At 43.1% G+C, this 14,084-nt stretch overlaps 1 protein-coding gene across 1 annotated transcript in view; it reads left to right on the forward strand.

Annotated features, from left to right (window-relative positions):
• LOC124278749 (inositol 1,4,5-trisphosphate receptor type 1-like) overlaps positions 1–14,084 on the forward strand; it is a 217,190-nt gene that overhangs the window by 58,098 nt on the left and 145,008 nt on the right. Inside the window, 2 exon segments of the mRNA XM_046714513.1 lie at positions 8,633–8,719; positions 13,903–14,061. Of these exon segments, the coding sequence (XP_046570469.1) occupies positions 8,633–8,719; positions 13,903–14,061 (246 nt within the window).

Genomic DNA, 14,084 nt, shown 5'->3' on the forward strand with positions numbered 1-14,084 from the left:
TGACACATTAGTGCCTGACACACACTACTGCTTGGCACATTAGTGCTTGACACATTAGTGCCTGACACACTACTGCTTGACACATAAGTGCCTGACACAATACCGCTTGACACATTAGTGCTTGACACATTAGAGCTTGACACATTAGTGCCTGACACACTACTGCTTGACACATTTGTGCCTCACACACTACTGCTTGACACATTACTGCCTCACACACTACTGCTTGACACATTAGTGTTTGACACACTACTGCTTGACACATTGGTGCCTGACACACTACTGCTTGATACAAAGTGAATGACACACTACTGCTTGACACAAAGTGAATGACACACTACTGGTCTGACATTTGCTAGACAAAGTAGACCCTTGCCCTAAGTTGATACAGTGGCCAGATAATGCAGTGTTTTGTTGTATAACTGAGCAATATTCCAGCTAAAGGGCGTTGATCATGTAGAGTATCTACTCCAGTAGATGGCCTGATGTAGTGTTCCTCCTGATGTAGTGTTGGTCCTGGTGTAGTGTTGCTCCCTCCTGGTGTAGTGTTGCTCCTGATGTAGTGTTGCTCCTGATGTAGTGTTGCTCCTGGTGTAGTGTTGGTCCTGTTGTAGTGTTACTCCTGGTGCAGAGTTGCTCCTGTTGTAGTGTTACTTCTGGTGTAGTGTTGGTCCTGGTGTAGTGTTGCTCCTGGTGTAGTGTTGGTCCTGGTGCAGTGTTGCTCCTGATGTAGTGTTGCTCCTGGTGCAGTGTTGCTCCTGGTGCAGTGTTGGTCCTGGTGTAGTGTTGCTCCTGGTGTAGTGTTGGTCCTGGTGCAGTGTTGCTCCTGATGTAGTGTTGCTCCTGGTGTAGTGTTGGTCCTGTTGTAGTGTTGCTCCTGGTGCAGAGTTGCTCCTGAGTGTTGCTTCTGATGTGTTGGTCCTGGTGTAGTGTTGCCTCCCTGGTGCAGTGTGTGGTGCAGTGTTGCTCCTGGTGTAGTGTTGCTCCTGGTGCAGTGTTGCTCCTGGTGTAGTGTTGCTCCTGGTGCAGTGTTGCTCCTGGTGCAGTGTTGGTCCTGGTGTAGTGTTGGTCCTGGTGTAGTGTTGCTCCTGGTGTAGTGTTGGTCCTGATGCAGTGTTGCTCCTGGTGTAGTGTTGCCCTGGTGTAGTGTTGCTCCTGGTGTAGTGTTGGTCCTGGTGTAGTGTTGGTCCTGTAGTGTTGCTCCTGGTGTAGTGCCTGATGTAGTGTTGCTCCTGGTGTAGTGTTGCTCCTGGTGTAGTGTTGCTCCTGGTGTAGTGTTGCTCCTGGTGTAGTGTTGCTCCTGGTGTAGTGTTGCTCCTGGTGTAGTGTTGCTCCTGGTGCAGTGTTGGTCCTGGTGTAGTGTTGGTCCTGGTGCAGTGTTGCTCCTGGTGTAGTGCCTGATGTAGTGTTGCTCCTGGTGTAGTGTTGCTCCTGGTGTAGTGTTGGTCCTGGTGCAGTGTTGCTCCTGGTGCAGTGTTGGTCCTGGTGTAGTGTTGGTCCTGGTGTAGTGTTGACTAACAACTAGTCTCTGAAATGAAAATATTTTAGAAGAAAAACAGTTCATAACAAAAAAATGTATAATGAAAAGGAACCCTGAGACTTTCTTCATCCCAAAACTGTGGGCTTTCTTGGATATGTTTGTTTCAGGGTCTGTATGACAGACTCGATATAGTGTTGTTGCTCCTGACATAGTGTTGCTCCTGCTGTAAGGGTGTGTACATGTATAGCTCCTGACATAGTGTTGCTCCTGGTGTAGGGGTGTGTACATGTATAGCTCCTGACATAGTGTTGCTCCTGCTGTAAGGGTGTGTACATGTATAGCTCCTGACATAGTGTTGCTCCTGCTGTAAGGGTGTGTACATGTATAGCTCCTGACATAGTGTTGCTCCTGCTGTATGGGTGTGTACAAGTATAGCTCCTGATATAGTGTTGCTCCTGCTGTAAGGGTGTGTACATGTATAGCTCCTGACATAGTGTTGCTCCTGCTGTACGGGTGTGTACAAGTATAGCTCCTGACATAGTGTTGCTCCTGCTGTAAGGGTGTGTACATGTATAGCTCCTGACATAGTGTTGTTCCTGCTGTGTACAAGGGTGTGTGTTCCTGCTGTATAGCTCCTGACATAGTGTTGCTCCTGCTGTAAGGGGTGTGTACATGTATAGCTCCTGACATAGTGTTGTTCCTGCTGTAACATAGTGTGCTGTACATGTATAGCTCCTGACATAGTGTTGTTCCTGCTATAAGGGTTTGTACAAGTATAGCTCCTGACATAGTGTTGTTCCTGCTGTAAGGGTGTGTACATGTATAGCTCCTGACATAGTGTTGCTCCTGCTGTAAGGGTGTGTACAAGTATAGCTCCTGACATAGTGTTGTTCCTGCTGTAAGGGTGTGTGTACATGTATGGCTCCCTGACATAGTGTTGTTCCTCTGCTGTAAGGGTGTGTACATGTATAGCTCCTGACATAGTGTTGCTCCTGCTGTAACGGTGTGTGTACATGTATAGCTCCTGACATAGTGTTGCTCCTGCTGTAAGGGTGTGTACATGTATAGCTCCTGACATAGTGTTGTTCCTGCTGTAAGGGTGTGTACATGTATAGCTCCTGACATAGTGTTGTTCCTGCTGTAAGGGTGTGTACATGTATAGCTCCTGACATAGTGTTGCTCCTGCTGTAAGGGTGTGTACAAGTATAGCTCCTGACATAGTGTTGTTCCTGCTGTAAGGGTGTGTACATGTATAGCTCCTGACATAGTGTTGTTCCTGCTGTAAGGGTGTGTACATGTATAGCTCCTGACATAGTGTTGTTCCTGCTGTAGGGCTTTGTACAAGTATAGCTCCTGACATAGTGTTGCTCCTGCTGTAAGGGTGTGTACAAGTATAGCTCCTGACATAGTGTTGTTCCTGCTGTAAGGGTGTGTACATGTATAGCTCCTGACATAGTGTTGTTCCTGCTGTAGGGCTTTGTACAAGTATAGCTCCTGACATAGTGTTGTTCCTGCTGTAAGGGTGTGTGTACAAGTATAGCTCCTGACATAGTGTTGTTCCTGCTGTAGGGTGTGTACATGTATAGCTCTGACATAGTGTTGTTCCTGCTGTAGGGGTGTGTACAAGTATAGCTCCTGACATAGTGTTGTTCCTGCTGTAAGGGTGTGTACATGTATAGCTCCTGACATAGTGTTGTTCCTGCTGTAAGGGTGTGTACATGTATAGCTCCTGACATAGTGTTGTTCCTGCTGTAGGGCTTTGTACAAGTATAGCTCCTGACATAGTGTTGCTCCTGCTGTAAGGGTGTGTACAAGTATAGCTCCTGACATAGTGTTGTTCCTGCTGTAAGGGTGTGTACATGTATAGCTCCTGACATAGTGTTGTTCCTGCTGTAGGGCTGTTGTGTACATGTATAGCTCCTGACATAGTGTTGTTCCTGCTGTAAGGGTGTGTACATGTATAGCTCCTGACATAGTGTTGTTCCTGCTGTAGGGTGTGTACATGTATAGCTCCTGACATAGTGTTGCTCCTGCTGTAGGGCTTTGTACAAGTATAGCTCCTGACATAGTGTTGCTCCTGCTGTAAGGGTGTGTACAAGTATAGCTCCTGACATAGTGTTGTTCCTGCTGTAAGGGTGTGTACATGTATAGCTCCTGACATAGTGTTGTTCCTGCTGTAGGGCTTTGTACAAGTATAGCTCCTGACATAGTGTTGCTCCTGCTGTAAGGGTGTGTACAAGTATAGCTCCTGACATAGTGTTGTTCCTGCTGTAAGGGTGTGTACATGTATAGCTCCTGACATAGTGTTGCTCCTGCTGTAGGGCTTTGTACAAGTATAGCTCCTGACATAGTGTTGCTCCTGCTGTAAGGGTGTGTACAAGTATAGCTCCTGACATAGTGTTGCTCCTGCTGTAAGGGTGTGTACATGTATAGCTCCTGACATAGTGTTGCTCCTGCTGTAAGGGTGTGTACAAGTATAGGAGTTCTGTGTTGAGCACTGTACACCCTGTTGCTACAGTGTCAGGTGCTACACCTTCATGGGAGGATGTATAAACTTCATGCAGTCGTTTCCACTTCAACAAGAGCTGAACAGGGAACAACTGATAAAACACAGTCTTAATGGATAGAATTTGCATGTTTATAGAAAGCCTAATAATTTTAATGGAGTATTTGCTTCTTTACTACATTTCTAAAATTCAGTATTCAGTAAGAAATTAGATTGAAAATGGTTGAGGTTGAAGGTGAGGAAGAAATTGATTGATATCTCTGCAGGAATGTTTTTCCTGGAAGAACCTTTAGTGGATTTGAATGCAGTCAACCCTATTGTGAGTTGAGGGTGAGTTGATATATGAACTAACGGAGGGGGGATGAAACATGACTGAGATCTGCTCCTTCTCCTGGCTGCACTAATGGACCTACAAGAACGGAGCTGAAGTCCTCTGTGTCAGCTGGATGAAGTGTAGACAAAATCAATGTCACTGGCGCGCTCAAGTCCCTTGGTTCTTCATGAAGTGAAACAGTTTTCTAGAACTGTTAATTGAATCCAAAACATGGTTCCACCTTGCAAGGACAATTCAGCTGTTGGTGATAAGAGTGATGAATTGCACCTAGTTGAATTCTTGTACATTGAAATTTTGTGGTTATTGATGGAACTCTCTCTTTTACATTTTTTGTTTAATATGTTCTAGTCCAGGGCCCCGTTCCTCAAAGCGATCGTAGCGCAAAGTTGATCGTAACTCCCATACTTTACCATAGACTTACGACTGTTGTAGCGCTACGATCGCCTTGAGGAACGGGGCCCTGACTCATATTTCAGTGTCGTTACCTTGCTACGTCAGTCAGACTGTCTGATGTCAACATCATTATCAAGTACTTCCAGTAGGCGTCTATACCACAATATCATGTGACATACATTTGCCATAATGGAATGTCCTTTTTCTTAAACGGACTGTTGGTTGAGTATTAACTGCCTACATCACAGGTGTCATAAATGGCAATTTGATTGTAATTGGGGAAAAATCAAACTATATTGCCATGTTTGAAGCCCAAGATCAATCGTTGGTAAAGGAAGTCAGCTCGATATCCACCAGATCTCCAGCCAGGATATTGTTCCATTTTGTAGGGAATGTTTCTCAACTGCTGGGTTATGGCTGGCCTTATTGGATTGGTGTCTAGAAACATGACTTGATTCAGTCCCACACTGATCAGCCCCACCATCCTGTCTCTCCTTATTCAAATATCTGCTTCAATTCCTCCGAAAGCAAAACTCATGTTTTCGATTCTTTCATGTTTGAGATGACTCTTTGAATACTGGAAATCATGATCAGATCAGAAATTGGGTGCCACAGAAATACCTCAGAATGATCTGTTTCTAACTGCAGTTCAGTTCCATTAAACTTATTATTTGTTGATGTTATTGATTCTGATGGCTGGACAGATGAGTCTGGTGAACCCGTGGTATCTAGTCTTAATGGAAACGTGATCGATGAAATGTCACTGTTTGAAATAAAGCATTAATATCAAACCCAGTGTTAAAACTTCACATATACAAAGTGAGTAGATGGAACTACTGGAGCATCAAACCTCAAGGACACTCTTAAACACTGATAGCCTGTGTTCAATTCCACAATGTATTAGGGGTAGCCTATTGGTTAAAGAGTTTGCTCATCACGATGAAGACCCAGGTTCGATTCCCCACATGGGTACAATGTGTGAAGCCCATATTTGGTGTCCCCTGCCTGTGATATTGCTGGAATATTGCTAAAAAGCAGCACAAAACAATTCTCACTTCCTCCAAAATATATGAAACTATTTCTGGATGTCCTGCTGTGCCTCCACCATGCTTCACTCTGTCCAGTTTATGTCCAGGGTCACAAATCACTTTTATATTTCAATAGACCCCACAGTTGCCAGCTTAGTAGGTAAATGTGGTACTCTGTGGAAAATGACGCTTGTCCTTCCTGAAGTTTACTAGCCTCGGACAAGTGGACTTATGGTCTAAAGTCCAAACATTGTGATGGACCAAGACTGGCTCTATCCAGTCATCATTACAGGTGTCTGTCTGTCCAGTAGTGCCAGTCATTACAGGAAGGTGTATATGCCCATCTAACATGCCACCATTGCGCCAAGTAATTCCCAACTGTGCTAGATGCCCAATTAGGCCCCAGTACCATATGTTCAGTTGCTATGGTAAAGATTAATGCATGTAGTTCTAATGAGTTTCTTTGGCTAGCCGTTCCATGACACATAAGATATGACATTCAGAATAACATGTAGGATAGTTGATAGACCTGGCATAGAGAGGTGCTGTGTCAAACAAGAATTCCTCTTAACACAGAATCAGCTCCCTGACTGCGTGATGGAGTGATTGGCTGTCTAACCAACTACAGTGGATGCCCTCTAAACCGTCATTCATTGGGACCGGCACAAAATGCCGGTATAGAGGGCATGCCGGTTTAGAGAACTTTTCCCTTTTCAACCTGAGAATGATTTTCCGTGTGCCGTAAAATACGACTGAACAACGTGTTGATTGTCATCATATTCTTTATTCATCACTAAAGATAACATCCGTTAAAGTCTGGAAAAACAAACCAGTCTCATCGCAGTTAAAGACATCTTCAGAAGCATATCCATCAGTCAAAGTCGGGAGGCGGAACTTAAAGTTGTCAGCATCACTCTTTCGCCGCTCACTTTGACCTGCTTGATGTCGTATTGTGTCTTTCAACATGCCATCCAACCATCTGATGCTTTAAACTCGATGACATTTAATTCTGGAGCAAACTGAAAAGCTTTCTCCTTCAAAATAGGGTCAGAAATGGGCATGTCTTTACGGTGTCAGCCCGATCTGTCGACAAATGAAAAATAGGATGTTCCTAAACGTCGACAAAACATAAAACCCGGCGTGTCGACATCGCGTGGTCAACATACCGTGACGGCGTTAATTAATGAAAGAGAATGTTTGAAAGTGGCTATGGTGGCTACAGCTATGCTCGTATCATGAGTAAATGAATTAAGTTGATTAAAGAGAATGTCTTTTTAACAATTTGCAAGAGAATTAAGGTTGCAAAAACAGACTATTATTTTACGTTATGCGAGTGGAAGGATTACCATTTTGGAGTTTAACATGCAACAACATCCGGAAAGAAACAGAGAGCTTACAAATTATTTTGTGATATTAGGAGTAGAAGGATTATCGAAATGCTGTTGTAAACATTTAGCATTTGGGTATATATATGCTACAAAAAGAACAGTCATCTACTGAAGTAAAAATTCAGCAGATCCAAGGACAGCAGAGAGATCCCGTCCGTAGACGTCGCTACCGATTCATCGACGCTAGGATTCGATCCTTGAAGGCCGACCTTCTTGCCGACAGACTTACTGACTTGAATTACACAGACCATGTGTCAGAGTTGCTTCATCTTGGCTGAACATTCAGATTACTTTAGTGCAGATATAAAGGAGTTTTGACAAGAAGAAATAACTGGACTCATCTTTTATATCTTTATTACTTATCCACCTGCAGAAATCACTTATTTATATAAAACACACACAAATATATTGCGTGAGCTTTATGAAATATATATACAAATATGTTATATTGTGTGACATATGATACATGCATGATACATGCATGTTGTTATATTGACTGAATAAGTATATTGTCTACTATATATATCACACTCTGTTTTAATTGGTTTGTTAATTTCGAGAACACTGGGAGTGAAGTCACTCATGTAGAACATCACCTCCCTTTTCCCGGACTGTCGACAAGTAATTTGGACGGATTATTTCTTGTTGTCGACAGTCCGGGCATAAACCGTCTTTACTGCGGGTAGTCAAAAAGCGATGATGCATCAGTGTGTTAATTTTGTCAAATTTAATGTTTTCATTCACATGACCAATTATTTATAATTCAAGTGGCATGTGTCACTCACCAGTTTACCTGGCCTACTTAGGTCTAATCCTTATCCATATTCCTTTTATCAGGCAACATCAATGAGCTTAATGCCGATGGTAATCCACTTTGTTGTTAATACACATTCAGCCAATCAGTAAATTAACAGGAGAGCTGCGATACCCCATGCCGGTTTAGAAAGCATTAATTATTGTACAAACAGTTAATAGGGTGGTCTCTGTTGTGCCGAAATACGGAATAGACTGACGCCGGATTAGAGGGCGTGTAAATGATCATAAATGAACTAGCTTCTGTAGGGGCCAAATTCTAGTGCCAATATTGAGAGCATGCCGGAATAGGAGGGCTGCCGGTTTAGAGGGCTTCCACTGTAAAGACATAATACCCCCAGGTGACATATCTTGTCTGTGCTCAGTATTATCAAACTTGGCAAACTAAACATAATTGTTCAAGTCTCAGGCTTCAGAGTAATGGTTATGCTGCAGCCTTAACTGTGTATCATACAAATTGTGTAATAGAAACTGTTGATCCGTGATTGTATGGTTGTATGGATGTATCCGAGTATTATCCCATCCTGTTAAAGTTAACATCAGTGATGATCAGTTGCTTTGTATGAAGTCAGCAGACACAGTATATGTTGTATATACAGTGTGTTTACACTGCAATAGGCCATGCTCTGTGTACAAACAGTGGGTGAGTGCTTTGATAACTTTTTAATAGGTGTATTTATCTCATTGTAGCATGCAGCGGAACTGGAAAAGAAGCAGAATGAAGGAGAGAGCCGGAAACTGCTGGGTTCCGAGATTCAGTATGGCATGGTGGTACAGGTAGGTGTAACATACAGGAGGGGGTCGTGGTTGGGGATGGTACAGGTAGGTGTAACATACAAGGTGGGGGTGGTACAGGTAGGGTGTTGAGTCAAGGTTGGGGTGGTACAGGTAGATGTAACACACAGGGATGGGTTGGGGTGGCTTACAAGTAGGTTTGATGTACAGGGTGTAGGTGAGGGTGGGGGATGGGTACAGGTAGGTAACATACAGGTGGGGGGGGTGAGGGTACAGGTAGGTGTGACATACAGGGTGGGGGCTACAGGTAGGTGTGACATACAGGAGGGAGGTGGGTACAGGTGTGACATACAGGGAGGGGTGAACAGGTAGGTGTGACATACAGGATGGGGATGGAGGTGGTGTACAGGTACATAGGTAGGTGTGACATACAGGAGGGGGTGGTACAGGGTGTGTGTGGACATACAGGAGGGGGTGGGGGTGGTGTAGGTAGGTAACATACATGAGGGAGGTGGGGTGGTATACAGGTAGGTGTGACATACAGGAAGGGGGTGGTATGGTGGTAGGTAACACATACAGAAGGGTGGTATGGGTAGGGGGTATTGGTATAGGGTAGGTAACATACAGGAGGGGGTATAGGTAGGTGTGACATACAGGAGAAGGGTGTGGTATAGGTAGGTAACATACAGAATGGAGGGTGGGGTGGTATAGGTAGGTGACATACAGGAGGGGGGTACAGGTAGGTGTGACATACAGGAGGGGTGGGTGGTATAGGTAGGTAACATACAGGAGGAGGGAGGGTACAGGTAGGTGTGACATACATGAGGTAGGAGGTGGGGGTGGTACAGGTAGGTGTGACATACAGAGGGGGTGGGGGGTGGTATAGGTAGGTAACATACAGGATGGCGGTGGGGTGTGGAATAGGTAGGTAAAATACAGGAGGGAGGTGGGTACAGGTAGGTGTGACATACAGGATGGGGAAGTTTGATGATTGTGGTATACTTGGTGCCTGGGTTCACCAGAAATGGGTTTCAAACATTGTACATGTGTGGGGAATCAAACCAAGGCCATCCACCTGTGATGAACCAATCCTCCAACCACCAAACTACTCCACTGCTTGAACTATTAAGAATGGCGCAAGTCATATCATACAGTCAAATATGGAAAGTCATTGTCAACATGGAGAGTTTCAAACCTGACAAAAGGGCTGATAGGAATAGTTCATAAAAATATCATCAGCTGCAGAAATGATTTCCTTTGAAGACATGAATATAAATGTTTAAAGAGAAAGCATGTACTGGTACATGAAGGAATTAAGGTGATCCCTGCAGATCAATATCCAGCCTCAGTAAAGGGCACCTGCTGCAAGACATGCTACAGTCAGTGGAGACTGATTACTCCTGTAGAGAGATGGGGGGAAGTCATAGCCATCACATACAGATTGTTGGGATGTGATGCCTTTGGAAACATATCATTCATCATGTGTTCCTCATCAGTGCCATTCTTCTATTTGTAGATAGGGATATTAAAGCTGAATTTAGAAACATTTTCCTTCAGCTGTTACATGTGGGTACTTCTTTGGCTGAATGAGGTCTTTATGGGTTGGCAAGTTTATTGCCGAGATATTCCAGGGTGATTTCAGCATTGGAAACTAGAATAAATCGATTATCTCAAACACAATATTGTAAGATTATGAAAATGTGGAAGTTTTCAAGTTATGAAGAGGGTTAATCAGAATTTGTTTCCACCTCTGTGAGTGTTAACAGAACCATGGACATGCTGAAGGGACATGGAGTCACTCTGACCCACGATAAGTGAAACACTACTGGACTACTGTCAGTTGTCTAGATGATGATGAGGACAGGTGCTTGCAGCGACTTTGGTGTCCTGTGATTATCCTTCTCAGACTTCTGGCTGTTCACAGGCAAATATGGGAAAGTAATATACTTGTCCTGTCCCAGTTTAGTTGCCGGTTTTGTCGACCCACAGACCAGGGTACCAGAACTCAGAGATGTTTCACTAGTGGTGAAGACAACCAGCTGTGTTGGTCAACATTTCCTGACATCGTGGCATAACTGACTGCTGTTCAACTGGCCTCTAAAACAGTCTCACTAACTCATTCACAAACCTGTGAAGATCCGTGTTATAATTGGTCTTCAGGAACCCATGCTTGTCATAAGAGTTGACCAAGAAGATTGGGTGGGCAGACTGGCTGACTTGGTTGACACATGTCATCGTATCCCAACTGCGTAGATTATTGCTCATGCTGTTGATCACTGGACTGTCTGGTCCAGACTTGATTATTCTAAATATAGCTGGAATTGGCTGAGTGCACTGTTGAAACTTCAAACAACAAGCAAACGCTCACTCAGAAACTCATTCACTCACACGCTTGTGCACTCTCACTTGCACTTGCACTCTCAATCTCTGTGTCACCCCGCCACTCACACACTCACACTGACTCACATTCGCTCATTCCAACTCAATCTGTAATGCAGCAACAGTCTTTTTGCATTGTTTAGGATTTCCAAGTGGGAACAAAAACGTTAATGTTATGAACTTGAATAATTATTAGATACCATGCAAAATATTAGAACAAATTAATTTCTACTTGCCCAGTTTTATCTCTACAAGATGGTGTCTTCTAAACATAATCAATCTCTCATCTGCACTCATGTCCCCATAGAAACAGTAAACTCAGCAGCAGGAAAAAAACTGAAGTGTACATTAATCTTCATTAGGGATTTGTTATCCGTTGAATAATTATTTGAGTGAAAGACTCACACCAGGATAGTGTCCCGAATGGTGCTGATGTTAGTACAGACTGGGATCATCTGGTCCACTGTGTAATGGTAGTACTAACAGTGAATATTAGGCTGGTGGTTTACAGCTGAGTCTGTCATAAGATTACTTATTGCTAACATATTTGAAAAAAATGTCTCTGCATTATCTGAGGCAGTTGTCAGTTGAGATCTGCTGCCAAATGTTGGTGATAATAAACCCAGAGGAATTTAACCTTTACTATTCACTCTAAGACCAACATACAGAAAAAGGCTGTCATATTTTGTTCCATATTTGTGCATTGAATTGTGAAATATGTTTGAATATATTTGAATGAGAACTCTAAATAGAAATACATTTGGGATCAATTCATGCATTTCTATAACAATTTGCTTCCACGGCCATGTTTAAGAACCTAATTTCCTGCAGTCTACAAGATGTGCGTAGACACTGGTGTTTCCAGGACCGGGTTTGTGCATGTCCTTCACACTGATACAGAGGACACACAAGCCTTGTCTTGGCAGTTGCATGTAGTAGAACTGTTGATAACGTTATGTGTACACAAACTGTGCTTGGTGGACAATGTGTAGAAGATACAGAGTCTGGACTTGCTCTGGCTGCATCCCCCGCATTTTGCTAGACTTCACTCTGACTCATGAATAACACAAGAAGAGTTTACACAATTAGATTAACTCGACGTAACTTTTTAAAGAAAAGGTGAAAGCAAGCTAGTTGGGTTTTTTTAATGTCTGTTTGGCGGGAAGAACTTTCTGCCAGCTCTGTGCTTATGTTGTCGTTCGTCACTGGTGTATTCAGTGCCTTAGGGGATGGGGGACTGGGAATTACTTTACTGTCTGTTCCTGATTTGGTCATTTATAATTTTATCAATAATGCATATATTGATGTAAAAAGGTGGATTAATGCTATTTGTATATTAATTATTGCTATAACAAAATTATGTCAAATATTTGAATTTTTGGTATCACAAACAAATGTAGAAATGAATTATAGGAATGTATTTCACTTAGTATTATTTGTGAATCATGAAAGTTTATATTCATAAATTCAAATTAGTGAGATCATTCGTTCATTTTGTGTTAATAACTGAGTTTGTGATGTCAATCAAATAATTTCTGGTCTACGGAGATAATTCAGTCAGGACATGACTAAATCAATACACTAAATTTGTTGTATTTATTCATTTTCCACAGTAACACCTCCCTTGAGATCATATTGGTCTTTTCATATATTCACTGCTGCACTTCACCATGTTACAATGGTGGCATTTAGGAATATGCAGGACATGGTGACAGTAGCACTTGCTGCCATTAAGGTCGGGACTCTCCTGATCATCTATAGCTGATTCTAGAGCGTGAACCAAGTCACTGTTTCTCCTCTCATCCCTCTACGGCTGACTCTTATTACCCTGATGTTCATTACACTGAATGTACTTGAAGCAGTTCTGACCTATCCTCTATAGCTGACTCTACAACGTGACAAAAGACAGTCAGATACATCACCAAGTCAGTCTCTCCTGATCCTCTATAGTTGACTATTACACATGACAAAAGACAGTCAGACACATCACCAAGTCTGACTCTCCTGATCCTCTATAGCTGACTGTACAACATGACAAAGACAGTCAGACACATCACCAAGTCTGACTCTCCTGATCCTCTATAGCTGACTATTACACATGACAAAAGACAGTCAGACACATCACCAAGTCTGACTCTCCTGATCCTCTATAGCTGACTGTACCACATGACAAAAGACAGTCAGACACATCACCAAGTCTGACTCTCCTGATCCTCTATAGCTGACTGTACCACATGACAAAAGACAGTCAGACACATCACCAAGTCTGACTCTCCTGATCCTCTATAGCTGACTCTACCACATGACAAAAGACAGTCAGACACATCACCAAGTCTGACTCTCCTGATCCTCTATAGCTGACTGTACCACATGACAAAGACAGTCAGACACATCACCAAGTCTGACTCTCCTGATCCTCTATAGCTGACTGTACCACATGACAAAAGACAGTCAGACACATCACCAAGTCTGACTCTCCTGATCCTCTATAGCTGACTCTACCTAAGGAGCACAAGATACTGTGGATAGCTTTATTGTCTAGTGAGTGAGTGAGTGAGTGAGTTTAATTTTACACCGCTTTTAGCAATACTCCAGCAATAGGAATTACTGGTAGGTTGTTGCTCACTTGTGACATAGTCCACCAGTTTGAATTGTACCCTGTGGTACCACACTTGGTAAGCCCTCATTGGTTCCAGAATAGTATTGTTTGGTGTTAAGTTAAATAACAGCCCATGCACTGATATGAAGGTTATCCTATGTCAATGTTTCCCAGTGGTTCTAGAGTTTGATGTAATGATTATTTCCTTTAATGATGAACCTGTACCTAGAGTGTTTGCGTGTTGCAGTACCTTCACCTGAAGAGCAACAAGTACCTGACTGTCAACAAACGGCTCCCGGCCCTGCTGGAGAAGAATGCCATGCGTGTGACGCTGGACACGCCGGGGAACGAGGGTTCCTGGTTCTACATTCAACCATTTTACAAACACAGCTCCCCAGGAGACAGGGTAACCATCTGCTGTTCAGATCA

This window comes from Haliotis rubra, unplaced genomic scaffold (assembly GCF_003918875.1).
Source record: "Haliotis rubra isolate DU_JTF1 unplaced genomic scaffold, ASM391887v1 Scf241, whole genome shotgun sequence".
Taxonomy (NCBI): domain Eukaryota; kingdom Metazoa; phylum Mollusca; class Gastropoda; order Lepetellida; family Haliotidae; genus Haliotis; species Haliotis rubra.